Source organism: Heliconius melpomene, chromosome 6, assembly GCF_056956725.1.
Source record: "Heliconius melpomene rosina isolate 202511_hmr_F chromosome 6, ASM5695672v1, whole genome shotgun sequence".
Lineage (NCBI taxonomy): Eukaryota > Metazoa > Arthropoda > Insecta > Lepidoptera > Nymphalidae > Heliconius > Heliconius melpomene.
This window is the reverse complement of record NC_140394.1, coordinates 12,050,021-12,077,061: the sequence shown is the minus strand read 5'-3', so window position 1 is coordinate 12,077,061 and position 27,041 is coordinate 12,050,021. Positions and strand designations below refer to the sequence as shown.

The following is a 27,041-nucleotide window of genomic DNA, read 5'->3' as shown; positions in this document are numbered from 1 at the left end:
AGTTAAGAAATAACATTTTAAGCGTCACCTAGCGTTAAGTAGCGAAACTATTTTTAATTTTATAAAAAAATAAAAACAAATTTTAATTTAAATTACGTTATTTTCTATGGTAATATAAAACTATTAATATTTTCACTTATTATTAATATTTTTTTATAAATAAACGCTATTTTATCATTGATATATTTTTTTATTTAATAATAGCAACACTGTAAATAAGGAGCGACCTCTAGCGCCACAAAAGGAAAACTCTCCTTTTGTCTTTATAAATCCAACATGGCGGTAAACGATGTATGATAGGTGTATAATGTTTTGAAACTAATATAGCAAAGAAAAATATAATAAGAAAAAAAAAATGTTATAACTACACCTAAAAACAAATGAAGATCGGTCGAAAATACTGAAAACGAAACTATAAAGTTAATGTGTGATTGAAACTAGTGTTTGTGTCAAAAAATTGTGTGTTATTGTGTATTTATTTGTGTGATATACGTTTTCTAATGTGTTACAGTCGATTATTGATATGTAATAGATGCCGTAGATATGTCTACCTGTGATAGATCTCACGCGGGCATTGAACCAGTGACCGATGTTAGCTTCAACGATGACTTGAAAGAGAAGAAATTGAATAAAAAAGTATATTTTCCTGAAGACAATCAATTGGTCACACAATACTTCGAGCCAGCCAACCCTTGGCAAGACAGTAAGTTGATTTTTGATTTATATATTTATTTTATTTTTAAGTTTAGTTGGAAACAAACAGTACAGTAATTATTAACTTACAGAAAAAAAATATTGCATACTAAGCAAGTCTCTATAGATTAAATATAATATATCCATATATACTGCAAATCTTTAAATCTCCCACTCAAAACATATTTTTTCTATTAAATAAAGATTGGAGTCAACATTAACTTCTCACTGATGTATTTTAAAAACACTTAAAATCAAATATAATTTATCCATTTAAAGCTTGAAACTTTGATATAACTGATTATATCAAAGAAGCTGACTTCTTACGCCTTTTATATATCTTCCATGTACTGACAGCAATCAGTTACATTTTTATTATATACTAGAGACTAGACTAGACTAGAGTCTGCTTTTATTTATATTCATTTACTAATTTAAATCACTATGTTATATTTTTTTAAAAAAGATAATTAATCTTTTTATAGACAATTTCTATACATTGAAAATTTAAATTTCAGCCAATTCAATTTAATAATTTAAAGCAATTTTGTTGAATAATATACTTTGCATATAATTTTTTAAATATATAATATAATTCTATAAATAACACACCTTAATATTTAATTGAATTTACCGAAATACTATAATGAAAATTGCCTTTAACCTATTTAAATGCAATTTTCATCATTAGCCATTTCTGAGATTAACATGCATGGACATTTTATCCCAATGCTCTCAATAATAGATTTTCCTATATACCTTCCATGTATAGACAATGATAAGTTACAATTTTACTATATATATAGATATAATAAGTGATAGATAAAGATAATAGGTGTCATGTGTCATACACATCAATTATTTATTACCATTTGACCATGGGAGTGAGGGTACAGGTAACAACATACATTGTAGTGGGATTCAAAAATGTTGAATATTTAATAATTTATCTTTGTTACATTACAGTCATTAACATTTTTTGTTATTTACTTATGTTATTTAAAGTTTATTTCGAACCTGTATTACATAAATATAGCACAAAATAATATTTTAGTACTCATAGTAAGTATTACTGAAATATATCATTATAAAATCTGAGTTTTTGTTTATTACTTATATTTTGTTTATCTTTACTCTGTATTCTGTACATAACAGAGTTGGAAGAGATTGTCAAAGTCACATAGTGGTGGAACTCAATGCTTCCCTTTGTTTTGGTACCAGAGCAAGGAAGTGAAAATAATTTATTGCACTACCTTGAATTGAACCTACAACAGTCTTGTCGACAGTCAGACTCTCTCTACTTTTTTTTTATTTTAAAAGCTACATCCACGGGCGCATAGTTGCCCGTGCCTTTTTTATTTTAAGAAAGTTTTTTTTTTTTTTTAATGTGGCATACTTAATTTTGGGATAATTTGAACTGTACTTATGTCTAGAGCTTAAACTAGAGAAGTTGGATGAGATCCCTACCGACAACTTTTATTTTTTTATTATTATTTTTTTTAACATATATTATTATAGTATATTACATATATAATTGTCTTGATATAATTATTTTATACATTTATCTCTACTGATCTCTGACTACTCTTCTATATGAGGAACATAAATAAAGCTAACTATGATAGCTACGAGCTCTAGATTACTTCTTAGAAGCTTTAACAGTCATTACTATGTTATTAGTTATTGTTGTGGCTGTCACAGAATAGTGGGATAACATCTGGATAAATGCAGCGGTTGTTGGTTTGATCCCCACCCCAAGAAATGATGTGATTTGTTTTTCTTTTTAATAAAAAATAATATATATTTTATGATCATGTTAGCCCAAAAATAATTTTTAATTATGATTTACAAATCTTTATTTAATGTTTATTGCAATACATTTACAATTAATTAGTAAAGGTTAACAACAACAGTTATCTCTACATATTAAACAAACTGCAGTAAATTCATTTGAAATAAAAAATAAAGTAAACCAAGATTAACTTTAAAAATCATTTATTATTTTTAATTTTAATATGACTTTTATATTTACTTTTATATACAAAATATCTAAAATAAAGACTCTCCTTTCCTCCTCCTCATCCTTTTTAAGCCAAAATGATGTCAGAATCTAAGCTATGGTGATTACATAGCAATTAAAAAAAATAGCCTTACCCTGTCTCCCTCTTCTAGGAGGGAACTCAGGGGGAACCTAATATCAAGACCCAACTTCCGAATTGTCTGGACAATTTGAGTATCAACATCGAAGAAATATTTTATTCAAAGAATTAGTTAGTAATAATAATATGTTCCACACCTGTAGGTGTGAAAACTACACAAACAAGCTTATTTGGCAGTGTTTCAACAATATACTGTTGAAAATGAATTATTCTATTCTAGTTATTTATAAATGTATAGGAAAATACGAAAATACATTACTTTTTTGCGAGACCTTCGTGGCGCAGCAGCACAGCGTCTGACTAAACGCGATGGTTGTGGATACGATTCCCAATCGGTTTAATTATTTTTCTAGTATCATCATTGTTAAGAAGACAACGCAATTTGATTTTTTTTCGCTTAACACACAATGTGTAACTCTAGGTTCCCTCTGCCTACCTTACTATATGCGGCAGCATGATGCAAAAAAATAATTATATTCTCTTTCGGGGTTCAGATTCCATGTTCGACGCAAATATATATATTTTTATGTGTGAACACTTACTGAGTTATTTGTGTATCACTATCTAACCTCCGAGTTTCAAATCTAACCTTGTGGTTAGACTACTTGTCTAAATTATACCTCTGCAATCGCAGGCATGCCCACGTCCACGTCCCCGTCATTGACATGAGATCAAGTGTCTCATTATTTAACCTGGATCACCTAGATGTGTGGCTGGCCAGTCCTGAACCAATGAGTTTAGATGCGATTTTAGTTTTGAGGACTTATTTGGTTTATGAGGCCGTGGTGGCGCAGGGGCACCATAGAATCAAAAAAGTAGGGAACAGTGTCTTAACACTGCGGGATGCACATAGCAGAATAGGCCGAAAAAAATGGCATTTTGGGGGATTTTTGGACTACTATTCTAGAAAACGTGTGAAGATTTCAACGTAGCGGAATTTGAACCCGTGCCTCATGTCTACCGTCCAAGCACCAAGGCGCTAAGTCATACGATCTTATGGAGCTACGTCAAAATTCTTATACGTGCGCTTACAACGTTATTTATGTTAGCATCTCTGTTGGGAGATCTTTACAAATTTCCACAATACAAAGATAATTGTTTAAAATTATCATTTGGCAAAAGAAAATGTTATATGTTAAATATTTTTAAACACGTGCCTGGACCCCTATCCAACTACGATTAGATTTTTATAAGTTTTCTAAAAAAGTATCCTTCTTTCCTAAGGTGGAATAACACTTTAAAAATGTTAAAAATAAAGATTTTTTTTGTGTAAGCGAGCACTAAACAACCATTCCAAAACAAGGCAATCCTTTTTCTCTTTTTACTTTCCTCAGTATGATATACTCGTATGCCACATGACAAACCGCGGCAGTGAATTCCCCCACTCAGCACGTAATACCTCCAAAACTAGCGAAAGGTTGAGAATAGAGAGTTGGTTTTAGATTCTTATGCTTACTTTGTATGCGTATATATAAAGAACATGTTATTCTATACTTATATCTATAAGGGGGTGTCAGGAGCTTGTTTCTTTCGACGGGAAAATCTCAGGAATGCCGCGCTTTGTCTCGTTAAAATCGGAACGAGGAAAAAATATTGAATAATTTATTTCCTCAAGTGGGAATCGAACCCACAATCTATCGCGTGTACAGTCGCATGCTTGATCTCCTGCGCTAAAACTTGCCTTTATATTATTAGACGTGTGTTATAGGTGATTCATATACGTAATTGTGATGTGAGACAAATTGTCTAAAGATACTTGGCTCTGTTATACTGAACGGGTTTTTTGAAGGAAAATTATGATTGTAGCATGTGTTGAAGTTTATGTATGACAATCACGCTGTATCCCGCGTATATTAGGGTAGGTAGAATAAACGTAGTGTTTTAAACACTACGTTTATTCTACACTCCTTTCCCTAAAAAAATCTATTCAAACGTTGAACCAAACACACTCTTCAGCTTTATAATTAACTCGATTCCTAATGTCTTAGCGAGATTTAATATATTATATAAGCCTTCCTCGATATATGATAAATCCAACACAAATAGATTTTTTGAATTGAACCACATGTTAAGTGTGCTATGAGTACCACTTCTTCGCCGGGTTATATTTATAGTTATATTATAGCCAAATTATGCAATATTATTTACATAAATTGTAGGATATAAGCTATAACACTATAAAGTTTTATCTAAATCCGTTCAGTAATTTTCGCCTGAAAGAGTAACAATTATTCTTTCATCCTCAGAAACTTCACAGTCATAATATCTGTAGAATAGGACGTACAAGAAGTATAGTATGTATGTTGAAGTGGAAAAATATTAGTTACCAGCTACGATATCGGACGTCACGTGTGTGATAACGCGTGTGATAATGCTGTTATACTGAACTAGTGTCGCTGATAGACTTGATCGCTTATCAATAACTAGTAAACACTTTAAAACGTGGCTTGCGGTACAAACGACGGTTGCGGGTTCGATTATTTTCCTATTTCACTTTAAATTATAATACTTTTCGTTTTGAACTGGAAACTTATATTATTAAGTTGATTGTAACCAATGGACTACATACCAAGGGTCGCAAGATCTAATTTTACAACTTTTAAGCTGATTACTAAATTAATATCTTCGATGTTCTTTTTTTTATATAGGATAGGTTGTTATAGTTGTGGCTTCGACAACCCTTCGTAGGGATCGTTATTCTCGTAACAAATACAGCCTTGAGTCCCACCACTCAACTTGCGGTGTCTCGAATTCGAGAGCAAAACAAAAAAAATCGATCTAAACACCTTCGTTCTCCCTCTCTCTCTCTGTTCTGTTAAATATAGGGAAATATTTGAAACTAAATATACATTTTACACAGAAGTCAATATACACTATACAGAGGTACAAACGAGTTTAATTAAAACGTATGTCATAATAGCAACGCCCATTAATTATTGTTTAATGAACAATGACGGTCTAGAGTTCCTATTATTATTTTATTTTTTTATCCAGCTTCACGCTCTATCCCGCATATAGCAGGGTTAGACGTAGAGAAATTAGAGTTAAGACACTTTGTTCTTCAATGAAATTCCATTCCAATGAAAGAAAAAGTTATTTTTTATCAAAATCGAACTACTTAGTAAAAAGAATATGCACATCGAATAGAGATTTTGTCGGTTAAAAAAACATAACATGTATAGAGTTGCATGGTAAAAGGAACGTAGTAGTGAGACGAAACTTAACGTTGTGCGTATTTATGGGTATACTAGATGACTGAGATAACAAGTGTGTTACTGTAAACGCGACAAGATATGCATTCGATTCACATTCGAGGAAATAAAATATATAATATTTTCGTCGCTCTGATGTCTAGGCAAAGCACAGCATTGAGTTCCACCACTCAACAACCGAATGCCTCCAGAATTCGGGGGAAAATAGGGAATGGAGTGTCTTAACACTAGGTGCCCCTGCCTACGCTGTGTGCAAGATATAGCGGGAAATAAAAATTACATGACTTTAATCGTTTCGATGTAACCCACTGTACTTGTGGTTTAAGTTACCATTGGCACTTAGAATGTGTAATGTATGATGCATACACAGCTGTTTGTTTTCCCATCAGACCACGTGGGCGAAACTGATGTTAAAAATCTAGTACATATACTTATTTGGTCAATATAAATGAATCCCAATACTAACAAAGATGACGTGATAACATGTTTTTGAAGTGTTCTCAGATACTGTGAAAACATTGATAACGCTGGCCGGAAATCTGTTAAACATCAAATTAGTTAACCGTTTTTCAGTGAAAATACAGAGATTTACGTAAATTTTGATTCCGTTTCATCCCTAAGAGGGTCTTACGCTCTGGTCTCTGCATACCTCTTTTGCCTCGTCAACTGTCATCAACCTCCTCATGGCGGGAGTCCTCATGCTTCTTACGTGACCGGTAGATCCAGTGTCATTGATACTGTGTTCTGGAAAGTCAACTGAGGTCCTATACCTCACTTACCTTGATTTACTTGATTTGTGTTGATTATTGTCTAACTTCATAGCAAGTGTCTGATAGAACACATGGTGGTTTGTGGGTGCTTGTACCACCCATTTACCCTTTAACCTATCTGTTTAAAAAATGGAAGAAAATCCCAGTGAATATATTCTCCGGATTTCTAAACTAAATTAATTTTGATTCATACTAAAATCTGAACTGAGTATCTACTCCACAAACATAAATGTTAACCACCAGGCCAACTCTTAAGTCCATGTCATTATGTCACCTGACATGTTTATTTTGAGCCTTCATTGCCAAGAATTAGGCTTGAGTCATTGTTATTTTCGTTTTGAAGAATTGAATTTGAACCTGTGAACTCCTGAAATATATGTGCATAATATATCTTCTTGGATGTATAGTTTTGTTAGAAACTTCTCCTTTTTACACCGTTTTAGTTTTAATCTGTATTCTTACATACTCTAAATTCAATTCAGTGTAGTCAGAGGAAACATAGTATTAACACCAACAATTATTGTGTTGAGTGGCGGAATTCTACGCCGCTTTTTGTTTACCAAAGCGAAAAAATGAAAATAACTAGAATATAAATATTTTTTATTGCTTGGGGAACCAATAAAAAATTGTAAGAATTCCCACTGGTATTTAAAATATGTGTAGTGTCATACACAACTGTTAGTTATTTTATACGACCACGCGACCAAAGACACAGGCGAAAGCTAGTTAATAATTAATTGTCCACTCTGAGTGCGTCTGTAATGTTCATTATGCCATCTGACATTGACAGTGACAGTGTAGGTATATGTAGGTATATTTATTTTGGACGCTCATTACCAAGAACGCCGTGAGTCACGAGTATTTCAGTACAGACTTCAGAACAATGAGATGAAGGCCGAGTGATGATGCTCTGATTGTGTATGTCGAGTGATATAACGCGTGTGTTGTCGTATGTCTATAGGCGGTGGTTGGGGATTCGATTTTTTAGTATTTGTTTGTTGTTTGAACGTTTTTACTGTGTCCCATGTAGTAGGGTAGTTGGAGTATTGCTTGTTGAATGGCTGAACTCAACGCCCGCCATCTTTTAAAGGTACCCAGAGCAAGAAAATGAAAATATTAAACTAAAATAGTTCTCTTAAAATTTATAAACAAAGTCTGGGATTTTAAGATTGGTGTTGGTAGTAGTGTAGGTACTCAGGATCCCGCTGCCCATGCTATGTGTGGAATACAGAGTACTCCTGAAAAAAAAATCCTTCAATATTATTGAAATATTTGATGAAAGTATGGTTAAACAAACCGCGCTTATTTTTAATGGCAATACCAACATAAAAATTGGGAACGGTGAGAAATAGAATACTTTTTGCCTATTTTGAGGTATTTTTTTTTTAAATAAAGAAATCCTAGCGGCTAATAGTGATTTTATATTAAAAGAAATGCTTCACGTGCGGATCTTACTTAGATTTATTGATTTAACATAAATGACATTTGTTATTCGCTTTTATTTTATCTAATTCTTGATAATTAATAAATTTGAAATCCAATCCAAGATTTTATATTATTATCAATGTTTTATTGTCACTTATCTACTTTAGATAACTTGCGTCGTTGAGCTCCGTTACTTCTCATTCGATGTCTCTAATTTAGAGACTTCTCTAGCTTTCATCCGGCTGTACCACAAATTACAGTCAAATTATGAAAAAACTGAAAATGTAATACATACTGGTATGTAAATAACTCTTACGTCCAGTATTTTTCCAATGTCATTGCCCCATACTCTTAACCGTATACCCCATTCGATTTCTGGCTTCCGGCCAGGGAGTGGCTTCCGTCATCTTTTGACAGGTTCAAAACAGGTTGCTCTTCGAAAATCTTCGCTTTAACTCTCAACGTTTTCAAAATTTATTATATAATAAAATACTTATAGTTATAATAAAAAATTAGAGCGTCGCTGCGTATTCGGAAGAATTGTCTTAATGATCTTAGCACTAGGTGAGAGGAATAGTGTCTTAATACTAGGTTCCCAGGTTCCCTCTGCCTACCGCGCTATATGTGAGATACAGTGTAAAGATAAAAAACCAAAAAAATAATTTAAATTTGTGGCAAAACATGGTATTCAATTGCCTTGTATTTTACCGAAACGTTGCGTGTTGAGTAGAGGGCGGAGCTTAACGCTGCTAAGAACAAATCAATGCAAATACTGCGTTCCTCCTAGTGGGAATCGAACCCACAACCGTTACTACTGCGCCGCGACGACACTAACGATCACCATTGTCATTTGCCGCCGGTCAGTGCGGCGTTGAGTTTTTCAACTCGCAATGACTCGAAAATTACCAGATTCCTTCTGCCCTGCAAGATGCGGGATACACCGTGAAGATAATTTATTTAAATAATGAAACTAGATATGGGTAAGTAACCACTTAGTTTAACTTTGTTTAAACTGCTGATTACCAGAAAGGATGTAGCATATTGACACTGTCCTCATTCGGAATTGAACCTGTGAACTCTCGACATATATTTGGTGTCCAGGGTAATAAAGATAGAATAGATTAGGAAAGATTTGTTTGGTTTTTTTTTTCGTTTGTATCATTGCTCTGTCATTTTCTTAGGGAATTGATTTTATACTAAAAACAGTTAATCCATTCATCGAGGAAGGCTATATAGGCTTAATTCATCACGTTATTCGTCTGGTCACGCAGGCAAAAGTGCGGGCGAAGCCGGTATTATATGTATGAATGCTGTTTTTTATTTTTTGTTTTCATTCGTTTACGCAAAATGATGCGTTGAATCCTGCCACTCAACACGCTATCTTAAAAAACGTTTATTTAGCCCATCATGCATGATGCGTGAAGATTTTTATCGTCGTATACAAAATATAGAATAAGTGTTATTGTTATTCGTTTTGAAATACCGTACTGTATAATTATGATATTCAATTATAATTTCTGTAAATGATTTATTTAATAATTTAAATGAGGGCTAGTCGTGATTGCAAACGCAACAGGTTGTCAGTTTGATTTTATAATATTTTTTAAATTTTATTTTTTCGACGGAAACTTGAGAACGGAGTGTCTTAACACTAGGCTCCCCTATGCCTACTCTGCTACATGCGGAAAAAATAATATAATATTTAGCGTAGCGGGATTTAAATCCGAGTCTCGAAAAAACCGGCTAAGAAAATGAATCTCCTGTAACATTGTTACACCTTTTTTTATTTTTTTCATTATGTAGAATAGCTTTATATTTTTATATGTAAAACATAAATATATAACATACAGCACTCACATTCTGTAAAGTCGGTCCGTACCTACTACTGAACCGATTATTGGGTCATGATGTCATGCAATATTTACACGTTTCTAAAGTAAATAGATATGTATGGCTTATTGTGGTTTTATTGGTGTTTGTTGTTTTTTACTTTTTAGGGTTCTGTACCTCAAAAGGAACAACTCAACCCTTTTAGGATTACTTGGTTGTCTTACGTCCAGTTCGTCTGTATGGAGTTATAAAGCATAAATTAATATCGAATATCCAGGTCTATTGTCCCTTACACAAAATTAATCTTCTTTCTTCTTCTTCTTTCTTTTCAACTCAATCAAACGATACGAACGTTTATGCATCGTTTTCGCATTTTGTATGAAAATAGTTGCATATTGAAAACCTTGACTACTTCTAATGAGCCTATAGGAAAAATGGTTTTTTAGGCTTATCATAATATAAAGGAACCATTACAAACTCATGTTTGTGATTTATTTCATACCGAATGATGCATACGCCTGCAAAGGTACGTTTAACTATAAGTCGCCCTTTGACCTACATTCATGGAATTGATACGGATACCCTACATTCCTCGGTGGGCGAATCCGACTCGCTTTTTCTAGCGGACTATATTCCGCTATAAAAAATCCCGCTAGGTATATAGGTAATTTTAGGGTTCCGTAGGCGAATGGAAAAAATCAGAACCTGAACTGTTTGTTTGTCATCAAAAAAAAATATAACAAATTTAAATTTGTAGTTCGTTTTATGTAAACAAGAGTGCATACGCCGCAAAGTTAAGTTTGTCAACTTTTGTAAGTTGTACTTCTCGTTGACCTAATTTAGGTAACTGGTGCGGAACACTCGGTCGCGATTTAAAGCCGCGCTCGGGTCTATTCTCTTCTTTTTTTTCTTATTTCTTTGTATGGAAATCGAACCCACAGTCGTTACACTTACAGTCAGTTTAGAATATGCTAGTTACATAAATCTCTAAGTTATCTTTACAAAAACTATATTACATGACGTCATATGCATATGATTAATATGGTCTTCAAATTTGGCTTCGACGCCTTTTTTATGTATTTTAGAAAAATATAAATTGTAAAATATAATTTGCAGAAGCATGAATATTTAATTAGGGTCGTCGTGGCGCAGTGGCACAAGCGTGTGAATTATTTAGTATTTAGTTTTTTTTCAAGTAACAAGGCCAGGCCAGAGCAGCGTTGAGTTCCACAACTTAAAATCGAGGAAATCGAATCGATCGATGAATCTTTCGAGGCGATTGCAGCCTCGAAAGATTCATCGGAACGTGGGAAACGGAGTGTATCTTGGTGTATGCGGGATACAACATAAAGCTAAAAAATATATATATATCATAGGTATTAGAGCCTTATAACCTTTCTTAAATCCTAATAAAATAATTACAGCGCTACTACAACCATAAGAAAAATATAATATATTTATTTTATAAATAATAATAATTACCTCATACATTGTGAAATGACCCATATGTTTCAATGGGCGACATCTTTTCCTGTTGCTCATTCGCTTCTTTTGTAATCCGGCTCGAAGGACCAAAGTGTACTTTATCTTTGTATGTAATGAATTACATCGTGACACAGATATTTATGGATAAAGGTTTGAGAAATATGTAAAATGTTGTAATGTTTATAAAAAAAATTGTGGAAAAGCACAGCGTGTTGCGGAAATCAATTTTGTAGAAGCGTAGCTTCGTTTACCTGAGCCACGAAATGAAAATAAATCTTATTAAAATAATAAACGAGAAAGTTTGTGATGATGCTTGTTCCATTTTTACTACTAAACGGATTTAAATGGAACTTTACTGTAATATAGCTTATACATTAGAATAACATATAGGCTACAATTAATGTGAATTTTATATAAAATAACAATAATTTTAGATGGGACGGCAGCCGTGTTTGGGTCGCTAGTCAAATATAATTATTATCCAGAATGAAAATCGTATTCACAACTGTCGCGCTTACTATGAGATACTGTGCCGTTTCGTCTTGCAATGAGTTTTGTCGTCGTTACCCAGAACATAACTGACCTCCATGGCCAACGTATTAAGTGTAAATCTTCTAAATGCATGCACGTCATGAAAACTATAATTGAAAAATAAAAACCCCTGGCACAATAAACTAAAAGTAAATTGAAATAGAAAAGAGCTGATAATCTTCATCGGTTCACACGTTTGGGAGTTATTATGGCAACAGACAGACATATATAGATACACACATGCACATGTATATAAACTTTTAACAAGCCTCAGTTTCCATCCACAATCGAACCCGTACCACTCATGAAGCAAACGGAAATCTACTTTTTTTGCTGCAATCAATTACTTATCCAGCTCTCCGCCGGATGGAGGTCGATGGGTCGGCTGACATCATGCATTTGGTGACGTCATTAGATTATATAAAAAAGTATTAGTATAACTTATATTGTATGTATGGATATTTTACAAAAATATCCATACATACATAAAAAATGTATGTTTGTTTATGAGTATGTATATGAATTTAGTTTTGTGTTTCATTAAGCGGAATATTTATAGAATACCTGGGCCTCCTCCCCACCAAATTATATTCCTATTCTCAGTAAACTGATATTTTACTACTAACACTTTAAAATGTCAAAAATTTCATTAAATCATTAAGGCGGTTGTGGATTCGAATACTAAATGGGGGTAATTATAAGTTATTAATATAAAATAGAGGGATAAGCATTCCTTCGACACAACCGTCGCGGTTACAGCAAAACATATCTTGTACATTTTTTTATATATAGTTAGTAAGTTACTTACAAGTTGAAATCCTAAAATAGTTGAATCATAAAATCCGTATGTAAGATATATAATGATGAATAAATGCTATATATTCATGTAATCAATAAGGTGGGTACACCCGAAGGTCGTCAGTTTAATTCTCGGAATTTTTGCATTGAGATATTGCTTGACCTAATTTTTGATCAAAAACCTAAAAAAATATCTATATAAATTTACAAATGGTTTTTATTATATATATAATATTTAAATATATATAATAATACTGTTATTTTTTTTTAAAGGAATCATTAATTTTCTTTTTTTTATTCTGATTACACACAATATCTCGAAAATTGCAAATTTTACAATAACTTATTGTAAAAGGATCGAGCCCAATATCATGAATTATTGTCTTCCAAGTTAAACTTGTAGCTATAATAATGGAGGAAAGGTAAACATATAAAAACTGCACTAGCTAAGGAACGGAGTGTCTTAACGCTAGGTTCCCTCTGCCTACTCTGCTGTGCGCAGGATACAGCTTCAAGCTGCTTTTTTTATATAAAACTAAATCTATAAGTACTAATGTTAATAATTTCCTATACGTTATGTACGTATACACAAGTAGCGGTTCGTATGATGTCACGTCATACTACAATTTTTCTAATGATTCCGGCCAACATGCACATGTTATTATGTGTTTTTTTTATATAAAAAAGTGTATGTAATATCGATTATAGTGACGCATTTATAATTCTACTTATTATATACATACATACAGGTGTTAGTCATTTAGTATAGATTAATTGAGAAGAGGCAGCAAGTTCAATGTCGTTATTATATTTGGTTTGAGTTTTTATTTAGTTTTTTTTTATTGATTTCCAACACTCAACACGCATTGTCTCGAAAATTGGACAGTGCGCGGGAAAGGGACAGTCCCTTTGACTCTGAGTAGGTACTCTGAGTAGTCCGTCTGTCTACCCTGATATATATGGGATACAGAGTGAAGCTCCTAAAAAATATTTTCAGAAACTTGTCGAAGCTGTCGAACATAATATGCTGAAATTTACTGCATTTTTCCTAGTGTCATAACATAGTCTATCCGTTGCCAATATTGTACAATTTTTATATCTTTTGAATTTCAGTACCGAACACAACGCGAGCTCAACTCGCGGCAGAATACCTGGAGTCCTGCAGATGTCATCGCACACCGCCTATAGAATCAGTGCTGCAACAGATACGGGTATGTGTTTTTGTTTAAGTGAATAGAAAATAGTGATGAGTCACTGCAGTATGTATGAGGAGTGGTGGCTGCGCAGATTTGATTTTAGGATTTTTCTTTTGATTATTTTCTTCCTGGGCGTGAGTGAAAAATGCACAAAAGTTCAGAAAGTAAAAGTAACTAGTTTGTAGAGAACGTAGTGTCGAGTCACTCTTAAGCAACTATTCGTCGTCCTTGTTAGGTTAGTAGATTAGATTTTAAATCTTGACGATGAATAAAGAAACAGATTGTTTACTTATCATAATAAATTATATATGTTTTAAAATAAAAAAAGAACATATGGTTTGGAACATAAAATAAATGTATTTGTTGGGCTTTTGTAAAATTAATGTATATCTGCAGAATGCATTTCTCGATGTTGGGCCTGGGCCCCGAAACATCATATACCTATCTAGATTCTAGACAAACCTACCAATTCTTCTGTAAAGGAAAAGATATTAGAAGTGAGTCAAAGCAAATAGTTTTTTTCACTGCATTCTTTTCACAGAACATAAAAAATGACACGTCTTTTTTTCCAGGAGCTTCCAGAAAACACAATAGGTGGTTGCACACGGGCACCTCGTTTGGCCCTAACAGATTGTTCCCTACTCGGCACTTCACCTACGGACGCTCTCGAGGCTTTACTACGGAAAGTACAGTTTAGGAGATTAGAGATCGACAATGCTGGTATCGATGATGAGGGGGCGGTAAGTGGAATATTCATTATTATGAAGGATGCTGATATACATCTCTTTCTGATCTGTTTCTCCTTTTGGTTGTTGATTCCGAACCTCGAATCTTGATTTTGATGTGTCACGCAGGTGAGGCTATTAGTAAAAGCTAGTTATTAATGTTAAACGGCATTGAGTTACACCACTTAATACGCAATGCCTCGAAAAAATCGGTGAAAACTGAGGAACGGTGTGTATTAACACTAGGTTCCCTCCGTCTACCCTGCTGTGTGCGGGATACAAAGTGAAGCTATTTAAATTGTTTATTTATTTATGTTTATAGAGCAATATGACTAATTAATATATTTAAATTGTAAACATATGTAATTTTTTAAAATTTGGTATAGTTTAGAATATGGTGTATCGGGATTTGAACCTGCGTCTTTTGGATACCGTCCAAGCACTTTGACTGCTAATTGGCATGGGTTCTTATCGAGACAATGCGAACATTCTTATATGTGTTCTTAGAACGTTATCTAGGAGTGTTACCAAACCCTTCAGTTTTATAATACTAGTATACATTGTAATTATTTAATAATTACACACATTAGGTTAAAATAGTCATTTTACTATTCTAAAGGTAAAAGTAAAGGTATAAAACTTTGAATGGATTTCAATTTGTGCACTGAGCCAGCAGTCATCGCCGGCTTGTTTGCGTGAAAATCTATACGTAAAATGGAAAATCCCATTTTTCCCGTTTCTTTAATTTCTCGTGAATGCGTTGTCGATCATTCACTAAGTAACGGAAGATTTTTTTTTTAAATTTTTAAGATTAAGTCGATATTGCATTACTATCTTGCAGGAATCATTATTCGACATGGTGGAGTATTACGAGAGCACGATGGCGATATCTATCATTGGTGAGCTGCACTTTGGCATACGCGGGTGGCAGGCCGCCTCGAGGATGATAAAGAAGGTATGTTACATTTAATACAGTTTTTAATCCCCGAAGAAAACCACCCCAATCACAAATGGATGTTCACAAACGGATGGACCGATTTTGCCTCGACACTAGAGCGAAAAAATAAAAATATAAATGTCAATAAATATTTCATTTCCTCGAATGGGGATTGAACCCACCAGTCGCGTACAGTACAGCAGTACAGGCACACTTTGTGCCTCTGCGTCACGACTGCCTCGCTCTATAATTCATTTTTAATTTATTAATTTTATGGTTCTTATCAATCTTGACGAAGCCGTGCGCGGGTTTAATAGTAAATAAAAATTGAAACTGGTTTACATTTGCAGAGTTCGGATCTAGTGGAGCTGGAAGTGTCGTCGGGGCGCATAGAGGCGACGCACGCGCCCGCATTGGCGCGCGCGCTGCGCCCCGCCGCGTGCAGGTTGCGGGTTTTGTCCCTGCAGAGAGCGAACCTGGCTGGCGAGGCTTTGTTGTGTTTGGGTAAGGGAGGGAAAGTAGTGTGTAGTGAATTTAATTCTCGATTTTGGGGGAATGAATGAGGGGGGGGGGGGGATTGGTGGTCGAATTTGGCTGGACGAATGGTCTTTTTAAATTAATGTTTTATAAATTAATTATCTTAGTAAAATATTGCCATCTTGCCTTCCACCTCTATTTAACAATGTATAACTTTATTAAGATTATTATTTTTTATTGGATTGATTTTATGGGATGGACTATCCCTGATTTTAAAATATACATCTCTTTTTTAAAAAAAGATATATATTTATTCTTTTTACACTAATTTAATGATTATTAATATACATATACAGGATGGAAGAGGCAGCGCTTCTTTTACTGAAACTGCATATAGGGTAAAATATTTCAAACCCAGAATTAAAAAAAATAATCAAGGTCCCTCAACGGTTTAGACGTAGGATTTTTTTTTCATTTTACGATTTTTATCCATACCTGTATTTCGTGTCACGCACACATACGTATGCGACGTTGCCGCTTTGACAGGTAAGTGTGTGCGTGCCTATGTTATACTTTACAAATGGCGTTTTATTTTAAAACGATAATTTTATTATTTATTTTGTTTGAAAAAATAACTTTTTCATTTTTGAGATTTTTTTTTTTCCGAATTATATTAGGCTTTTATAGAGTAGTTGAAACTGTAGTTTCATTTAAAGTGGCGCTGACACTTCCACACTGTATAGAGGCCGTCGTGGGTCCTTTCTTTGCTCTGGTAATCAACGGACTGCCGCCGCTCAATACACAATATCTCAAAACTCAATTTTGAATGCATGAGGACTGGAGCGTCTGAACACTAGGTTCCCTCTGCCTACTCAGCTATTTAAAGGGTCGGGGCATGAAGCTATTTACTTTATTAATTTTCTATCTAAAAATATGTAATTACTCCCACCTCTTACATAATATTTTGCGCATTCCGCAGTTATAGCGCTAAAGACGAACGCGTCGGTCCGCGAGCTGCGTCTCGGTGACAACGGCCTGTCGCCCCCCGACGCCGCGCAGATCGCGTCCCTGCTCAAGTACAATACAAGGATACAGTTGCTGGATCTGTCTAATAATCAGATACAGGTGGACTTTTTATGTTTTTTCTTTGTGTTTTTGTGTGTTTCCAAATTCCTATAGAATTATAAACTAGACCATGCTTTAAAATTAAGTAAATTGATGGGCCTAAAAGAATTTAGAGAATGTGCTATCCACTTTTTTTATTTTGTAAAAAAAATCTTTTGTAAAAATCTACCTACAGAAATAATCTAAACATCATAACGTTAATAAAATGTATTAAATTATTATGTTTATAACTCCAGGACGCGGGCCTCGCCGACATAGCAGACGCGTTAGTGAAGCAAGCCGACTACTCGCCGCCCTCGCCCACCACTGCGCCTGTGGGGAGTAGAGGTGAATAACAATATACCGCAAAACAAACGTATAACTCTACATGTGAAGTAGGTTTATAAGTGTCACTATTTGCAATTCATTTATTTATTTATTTACACTTTATTGTGCACAATTACACATTAAGAAGAAAAAAAAGAGTATAAAAACGACATAAATATAACAATTGACACAAAAGGCGGCCTTATCGCTAATCAGCGATTTCTACCAGACAACCTTTGGGTTAGGAAATCTGTGATAAAATAGAGTGGGTGGTGTAAATAAACTTACAAGTCATATTAAATTCTAATACATAAACATAATACACATATATTTGAAAAAATACATACCATTATAATATACTAATATATATAATAATACTATTAATAACAATGAGTTGTACATATTGATGTCATTCACGGTGAATCATCCTTCAAATAATAATATTTAACTAATTTTTGCAATCAGTATTTAATACTATAATCAAATAAGAGAAACCCTTTTTTTATATATTGAATAGACTTGCGTTTGACCGCATCAAGTTTGGTGAGCGTTGATGCTATCTATGGTGGTGCACGCTTGCCTAGTAGATACCTATACACTCTGGTTTTGAAGACCTTCATATTGTATGTCATAGGAAATACAGATGCCGGCAATGAGTTCCAATCTCTCGCATTGCGGATAAAGAATGTAGCCTCAAAGCATTTCGTTCGTACGGTAGGGTACCTTTGCCCTTGTATGGGGCCACTGTGAAGAAGTGAAGTGTAAAATATATATATAGTGTTTTTGTCAGCACCGCGCTTTGTCTTGTCAGAGCGATAAAGTGTCAATAATCATTCCTCCAAATGGGAATCACATCTAATATATTTATTTATTAAACAAGATGTTTTTTTACAGTTGGGGGCTATGAGTCCAGAGGTTTAGCGTTTTTGATACTTTGGAACAATCAATTAACAAGAAATTGTGCTAATAATTTATCTAAAGTCATGGTGAGTTTAAATTATTTTTTATACACTAGTTTTTAATTGCGGCTCGCCCGCATGATAAAATGAAAATAACTACACGTTTGCGTATGGAGCACTATTGCAGGAGCTAACTCTGACCTCAGGCACAGTGGATCACATAGAACGGAATAAAGTGATATACTTAATATACTTACACAAACTATTTATCGTTATAATTTTAGTATCGATGGTATTAATATAGATTATTAATTTATCTAATCACTTTTATTTATATAATTTATGGATTTGGATATAATATTCATTATTAACTTTTTGAGACTTCCGCAGTGCAAAAGCACATCATGTGACATGTGACAGTAAATGTGACGTTTGTGGGTTCGTTTCTCACTCGGGGGAGTGAATTATCATCCTCGATCTGGTGATCAGACAATGCGCGTATTCAGATATCCGCCATTCGACACGCAATGTTCCAAAAATCGGACTCTATTTCAACGCTTAAATTCCCTCAGGGTTAAAAAAATACATAATAAAATTTTTTATAGTCTTCGCTGTTAAGAAATTATTTGAATTTGTAATAATCATAAATTGTGATTATTAATTACCCTTTCTCTTTTATTTGTTCCAGCGTACAACAAAATCTCTCTGTGTCTTAAACATAGGACGTAACTCCCTAGGAGCGGACGCCATAAAGGCACTGGCGGAAAGTATAGAGTGTCCTCTGCTTTCCTTGGGACTGCAAGCGGTGAGGATGTCTCCCGATGCGAAGGCTGTGGTACAATTAATTAGCGGTGACAGTAAATTGCAGGTTAGTAGAGAAAAGTGCCATTTTTTCGATTTTTTCCGGCTCGAAGGGCCAGTTGCATTTATAGAATCACTTTGTGCCCCTGCGTCACGACTGTATCATATTTTTTTATTCTTTTTACAAACATGTTAAATGTATATTTTATTGCAGTACAGTTTATTTACTCCTAATATTTTCTCCTTATTTCTATGGCAGAGGCTAGATCTACGCGACAATAAAATAAGCATCGCCGGACTCCAAGCAATACTTGCTGCTATGAAAGATAACACGACGTTAACACAAATAGACTTGGATGATCCGCCTGTAAGTATATATATTGTTATTAGTGTATTTGGTATTTGGACAGCGATGATTGTGGGTTCAATACACACTCAGGGGTATTACTTCTTTTTTATTCTTGAGAAACAATTGCCGTTTACAAAACATGTATTTCTTTTAGTTAACAAAAAAAAATGCAAATAATTCCCTTCCTCATCTGAAAGTGCAGAAATTAGCATTGGGCTTGTTGCTAAATGATTGAAGAAAATATCACGGGGTCTCTCCCCATCCCAGAAATACAGATATTAACATAAAATTATAATGTGTCGTAAATTATCTAGTATTGGGGAACGGAATGTCTCAACACTAAGTTGTATGCGGGATACAGCGGGAACATTTGGTGTTTTTTAAATTATATATCGCTATTATATTTTTTTCTTGTTTCAGGAATCGAACCCCAACCCCGTCCATCAAGATCTAGTAACGAATATTAGATCGCTATGCCGTCGTAATGAGCCCACGGCCACTCCGCACACCGCCTTGAGAAAGATTAGCCTTACGTGTCATACTGTACCATTGTCGAGGATTGGTGTACTGGTATGTAATATAGTATTATTATCATCATTAATATCTACATCATCGATATCGTTTTTATCATCATCATCATAGTTTCTATTAAGTTTCGTGACAAGACTTTTGAGTTGAGTTGAGTTCCGCCACTCAGCTCGCAATGTCTCGAGAATTCGGCGGAAATAAAGTGGAAATTGTAGTGTATTAAGACTAAGCTCCCTCTGGTTGTCTTGCTACATACGCGATGCACCATAAAGCTAAAAAAATCATTATCATTATCGTTGCTATGATCATTAACAACATCATTATAATCATGATTATAACAACAATTACGCTTGTTGTATAAAACTTTAATAATTAGGATAAAAAAATTCCAGAGTGTACCGACAGAAGAAGAGCGCAGAGGTCGTCTCCGCTCCCCGGCGCCCTCACCAGCTCCCTCACCAGCTGGAAGTCCTATACCTGCGCCTTCTAGATTTTCGGTAAATGATATATTTTCACTTCAGTTACACGCTGTATCCCGCACAGTGGGGATAATCTACGTTTTGCCTAAATTTGGGATATTGCTTGCTGATTAGCTTGGACTTAACACAGCCCTTTGTATTCAAATTTTCTCCTTCTGTGACACATGGGCCTCTATCATTTTGTTCAAATGGTTGTGAAGCTACTAGTGTATTTTCAATATGTTCTTGTGGCTTAGAAATCTTGATTTACGATAAAGACTACTACTAACTACTACTACTACTACTACTATTAATACAAAATATTTTTTCATAATGAATGTGTAGACCCTTATATAACTTAAATAATTTTTTTCGTAACATATTAAGAATGAAAGAAATGAACTTATAAACTATTTGTCTCAAATTTTAGGTTATACCAGTAACTCCAGATCGAGTGTCTGAGAGCGCAAACAGCTCTCGGACATATTGTCCGACACCATCTAGATTTAAAGTTGTACAGGTGTGTATGTATGAATGTGTATGTATATATAACTATTATTTATATAAAGGAAAACGTTTTACGTTAATGTTTTTTTTCGCTTACCCCGAGTACGCAGTGGGAACCTAGTATTAAAACTCTCTATTCCTCACGCACCAACGAACTTTCGAGACGTTACAAGTTGAGTTATCACTCACTGCAACTAGTTTTGTTACTAGAGCTAAGTTTAGTAAAACTATTTAGTAAAAGTTATCTGTGATTACCCATAAAAAATATACCTGTCGAACAGTGAACCTACTTTATAATGTTAAATATATTTTTTTAGTTTCGAAAAAAAATACTTAAATATCAATCTTATTTGTACAGGTAGCAGAACCACCTAAAACTCAAGTGACTCAAGCACCAAGGAAAACAGCCTCTAGATTTTCAGTCACTAGAAACTACGATTCCATATATAATCCTACTTTACCCCCTACTTCCCCATCGCCCTCCCCTTCACCCTCCCCAGACATTAGTGACACAAAAAGTGACACAACTCTCTCAGATAATAAAGAAAAAATGGCTTTTGATTATAAAAATGTCAAAAGTACTGAAAAAAACGAAGAAAATGTCATGGGTTTTGACAAAAAAAATGTGAAATGCGATGAAGTCTTAGTAGATGATGTGTTTGAAACTAAAAGTGATGATAAATTGAGAGATAAAACAGATTTACATGTTGGTGAGGATAAAATGAGGATACAAGAGAAAGATAAAAATAAAAGACTTGTAGATAAAGTTGATGATAAGAAAGTAGGTAAAAATGATGTTAAGACTGCTCAATCTAAGCCCGAATATGTCGTCAGTGAGACTGTTGTCATTCCGAGAACACATATACGTAATGTTGTGACGCAAACTGAGGAAATTATGACTGATTTTGTCATTCAAATTGAAGTCTCCGATGAAATACATGAAGATCATGAAGTGCGTGAAGTTCGTGAAGTACATGAAATTATAGACGTTGAGGTTTACAAAACTGACGACAAACTAAAGGAAACGCAATCTGTGATAATAGGACCTGAACGATCTGGGTCAGGTCCAACAGTTTCTGAATTTCGTAAAATTCATGTAGAAGTTGATGAAATTTCAAGTGCAAGTGTGATTAGTGGTGAGACACGCGCGAACGATTCGTTAAACAACGAAATCATTGAAAGTGACTTAGTTAAGACTAGTGATGTAACAGACAATCGTGAAAATAGTGATAGGGCATTCGGTGATACTATCAATTTGTCTCATAATGAGACCATAGACTATGCAAATGTAGATACTAAAATAGTTAAAACGTTAGATATTAGCGACACAGATAAAAAAACAACAGACAACAGTGCAACCAAAGTACATTGCGACCAAAATGTAAATATGTTAGAAGATAAGCAAGAAACAGATAAGAAACGTTTAGACCAAGAGGATTTTGGTAATTTACGTAATCTGTCGTCGAGAAGTATAGATATAGATAACATTGTACCTGCGAGAGATAGTGTAGTATTAAAGAAAAATAAAAGCGAGTCGAGCCTTGATAGTCCAGATCTAGAGGTTTCTAGACTAATGCGCAAACCAATCAGTGCCTTCTGCGATAGTAGCTCGTCTCTAGAAATATCTGGAAGTTCAGTGGAAAGTCTGAATGAGGGTAGATCGAAAATGACCGCGCTTGAAGACACTAGGTCCATTTCTAAGGAGAGCAGCGTCGAGTCCGCGAGTGATGTGACACCAGTGAACCTTAATATATCGATTAGTTCAAATGAAAGTGTTTCGCCGTTAATATTTGGAAATTTGAAGAAAATACACGGGTCGCTGTCTAGTTTGGAGGCGAGTGTCAGTTCGGTGGACTCGGCAAAGCAAGAAAAGATTATGGTGACGTCAGCAGATTCAGGAATTGAATATTCATTGCAAAATCCCTCGGAAATTAGAGAGGATGGCTCGTCTAATGAGGGCACGTTGACCTGTAGCTCGAGTTTACGAGAAACGGTCAAAAAGGACCAAGATACATTAACATCTCCGAAACGGACTTCCAGTTTGTTGGATGTACCAGCGCTAAAGTCCAAAGGATTGGAAAGGATGAGGAAGATATCCTGGGTGGCACCTTCTGCTAGCTTCCATTTGCCCAAACAAGAGGAGAAAATAGAGTATAAGTTGCCTAGCAATTTGGAGAAATTGTTGAGCTTGTTTCAACATCCAAGCAGTCTTTTCTCAAGATCTAGTGATGATGAGAAAAAATCCTCTTCAAGTACACCTCCAAGAAAAGATTCTTCTTTAACCAGTTCTTTTTGGTCTTGGGGCAGTGTTACGGAGAAAACTGATAAAGAAGACACAGATAGTTTGTCCGAAGCAACTGATTCTACACTTTCGGAACGAGTTCAAGTTTCGTTTGTCGATGAATCGTTTTCTCGAAAGCTCGATAGCAAGACGCCCTCTACTGACACGGACACACTCAGTGAATTCCAGTTCCCAACAAATTCAGCAGATAATGCTAAAGTTACCGAAAAAACCACCGATGATTTAGTACAAAAATGTTTAGATTTAAGCGATAAAATGGACACGCCGGAGTGTGATAATATAGATCTCATATTGCCCAACGAATTAAAAGTATACGATGATGTATCCGGTGATCAGTCCGAAAAGAAATCTGAAGATTGTAGCGAGGCTTCGATAGTTAAGTTAGACGAGAAACCGCCGGAAGTTAGGCCGAGGTCTTTCGCGTCTGTACTCAAATCTAATTCGGAGAACTCGTTGGAAAAACAAACGAGCCCAGAGACCGCGCAGCCGGTCGACAAACTTCCGATGAAAGTTATCAGAGGAATCAAAGAAAATATAAGTCCCGAAAATACACTCACGTCCAGCATAGCGACGACCGCTCTGGCAATGGATGTTACGGAACGTCAAATCAAAAATAAAGCCATTACGGAAAAATCTGACGAAAAGCCCCAATCCGACAAAGCTCCGATCGCAAATATTGACGAAACTTGCGATATGGCAGCAGATTTGATACAATTAGCCTATATCGATGATAAAGTCGAGGAGAAAGATGAGATGGACACACAAAAAGAATTGGAAAGCGTAGATTTGGGAAAAGATGCCTTATCTTATTTGATATTCGAGAACCAAGATTTCGAATCGACAAGCACAGAGAAGCAAGAGTCTCTCGCCCAAGAATTACGGGACGCGGAAATTAAAGAAATGTTAGACCTTTCTCCGGAACTCATAATAGACGAAGCGGTGGAAATTCCTGAAATTTTTACTGTTGAGATTAAAGGTCGGAAAAGCTCACCGATAATACCGGAAAGAGCGAAAATTAAAAAGTCCAATTCCTTAGAGGATTTGAGCAAACGACCAGTTTTAGAAGAGAAAGAGAGTCCGAAATTGAAAACTATTGCTTTTAAGGTGCCAGAGAGTACAACACCTAGAGATATTCCGGAAAGAAGGTCAAAATTACGAACTAGAAGTGGGTCTAGTCCAAAATCTTTACCAGAAAGTCTAAACAAACCCTGTCCGTTAACAAAAATGGACTCAATTCTAAGTAAGAAGAAGAAAAAAATATCTTCTTTAGGCAAAATGGCGAGAGATTCTCTTTTAGCGTTGAACATGAGCGAGGAGGAAATAGCGGAGTTCCGACGTTCGTACAAACTGACGTCTGTCGAAAGTCTCCGCTCCCTGGAATCAGTTTCGGAAGACGCCAACTCACAAAGCGGAACTTCCGTGGACTCGAGATGTAAGGCTTGTCTTCGGACTTCCCAAGAGAGTCTCATGTCTCTGGACTCTATAAACGAGGACTGTAGATGTATAGACGAATGCGAAAAACGCCAAAATAGATAGAGAAAGCGGGGAATACTCTCCGCTATTTTTTACAAAAAAGTTGCGGATTTTTTATCCGCTATTCCTTATAAGGAAATTGCGGAATATTCTTCGCTATTCCCGGTTAAGAAAACGCAAAGTTTTCTCCGCGATTCTCCTTAGAGAAAGCGTGGATTTTCTCCGTTACTCTCCGCAATTCTCCGCGACCACGTCGCAACTTTACACGGGTATTATCTATCGCCTAGTTTGATTACCGTGTTTATGTAAATGATGTACATATATTTTATAAATGTTCAAAAAGTTTTATATGGAGTTAGGGATCGGATAAAAAACCTGTGTGACGATTTTCAGTCGAAATTGTTATTTGACTTAAAAAACAATGAACTTTCAATCGATTTTTCTAGTAGGTACTTACTTTAAATTTCGACGAAAATGGTCCGCAGGTTTGCTTTGCAAATTAAAAAATAAAAATAAATAAATAGTGTTGTCGCCATACTTTATTCGCGGCTTGCAATTATGTAACCGAATCGATATATCAAATTGATATATCGATGTTTTTCTCTTGACATATTATATTATATTATATTATATAAAAAGAAACGAGTAGCGAGTTAGTGTTTCAAACAGAATTCTCAGTGACAGAAAATAATTTAATAGTGAATTAATAAAATATGTACTTACTAAATTGTTTTGTTTTTTTTTAATCTTCCTGTAACTGACAAATATAAGAACACTCCCAACACTACTAGAAAAGACCTTATGATGTTCAACCAGCTAAACGTATTTTTTGACTTATGGCTCACAACACTCGATTATCTTCACCTTCAAAAAAATATCCGAAATGGTTTCTTCATTTGGGAGGTATGCCTGTGGGTGAATTTAGAGATATTTTTCAGCGGGCTTTGATTTTAGCTTTGGACAGATATTTTATGTTTTTTTTTTTTCAGAAGTTTTTTTTTTCTTTATTATAGGCTTAATTTTTGTTACTTAATTCTAGGGTGGGCATCAGACTACCTACTATAGCCTACATACAGATACACAGATGTAGGTCGAGAACCCATTGCTTATATCTGCTCACGTTTAGTCTACCCATTGCTAATATATGTTTTTGTAATGAAACGTAAATTTAAGTCATGATAAGACATGATTAGTAGAATAGATTACACTAGGGTTGCCTAGAAGAATCCTTCCGCAATCACTTTTAATTAATTGTTTTCGTAATGCGTTTTTGGAGAAAATTGCAGTCCTGTTTTTAAGTGAATCGCACATTTGAAAGAAAATCTTAGGCCATTGGGTTACACCACATAACACGTTTGTAGAGATATATGTTATTATGTGATTTTTTTCCAGCTTCACACTGTATCCTGCATATAAAAGAGCAATCTAAGGGAACCTAGTGTTAAAACACTTCGTTCCCCACTTTTCGCCGAATTTTCGAGGCATTGTGTGTTGAGGGACCGAACATCAAGGCAGCGCTTTTGCCTTAACTAATACCAATTAAAAATATAAATAAATCCCCACTAGGGGAATGAATTATTCATTCATCGAACCCACAATCGTCACGTTACATTTACATGCTTGCGCCTCTGCATCACGACGGCCTCAATGATATAGCACCTATACGTACCTAATATAAAGTCGCCAGTTTTAAAGAAAATATTTACATGCTTACTCAGCAAAATTCAAGATGACGAATAAAAATAAAAAAAACAATTACAAAGCACATTCTTGATAATGACGGTTTAAATTGAAAATGGTTAAAACTATTTAATTAAAAGAGCAGTTAAATATCGATTTGGGGGAATTAATACGTTTCTATGTTTACAGTAATTTTATTAATATGTGAGTATTTGTTGATATTTCATGAACTTCATTATATTTTGGGTTGTGGGCCCAGTGGCTGTATGATTAAAAAATGTATGTGGGTTCGATTTTCACTTGGGGGAAATGATTGTAAGTTCCGCCCCTCAACACACAGTGTCTTGAAAGTTGTGTAGATCGACAGTGGATAAC

At 34.8% G+C, this 27,041-nt stretch overlaps 1 protein-coding gene across 1 annotated transcript; it reads left to right on the top strand.

Annotated features, from left to right (window-relative positions):
* Positions 1-255: 255 nt before the first annotated feature.
* On the top strand, positions 256-25,713 carry LOC146538539 (uncharacterized). The gene is made up of 14 exons (XM_085186252.1): positions 256-703; positions 14,017-14,114; positions 14,672-14,839; positions 15,666-15,779; positions 16,112-16,265; positions 17,218-17,363; positions 17,600-17,690; positions 18,564-18,655; positions 19,257-19,436; positions 19,629-19,736; positions 20,139-20,288; positions 20,639-20,743; positions 21,135-21,224; positions 21,570-25,713. The coding sequence occupies exons 1-14, from the start codon at positions 544-546 to the stop codon at positions 25,047-25,049; spliced, it is 5,136 nt and encodes a 1,711-aa protein (XP_085042378.1). The 5' UTR covers positions 256-543; the 3' UTR covers positions 25,050-25,713.
* The last annotated feature ends 1,328 nt before the right edge of the window (positions 25,714-27,041 follow it).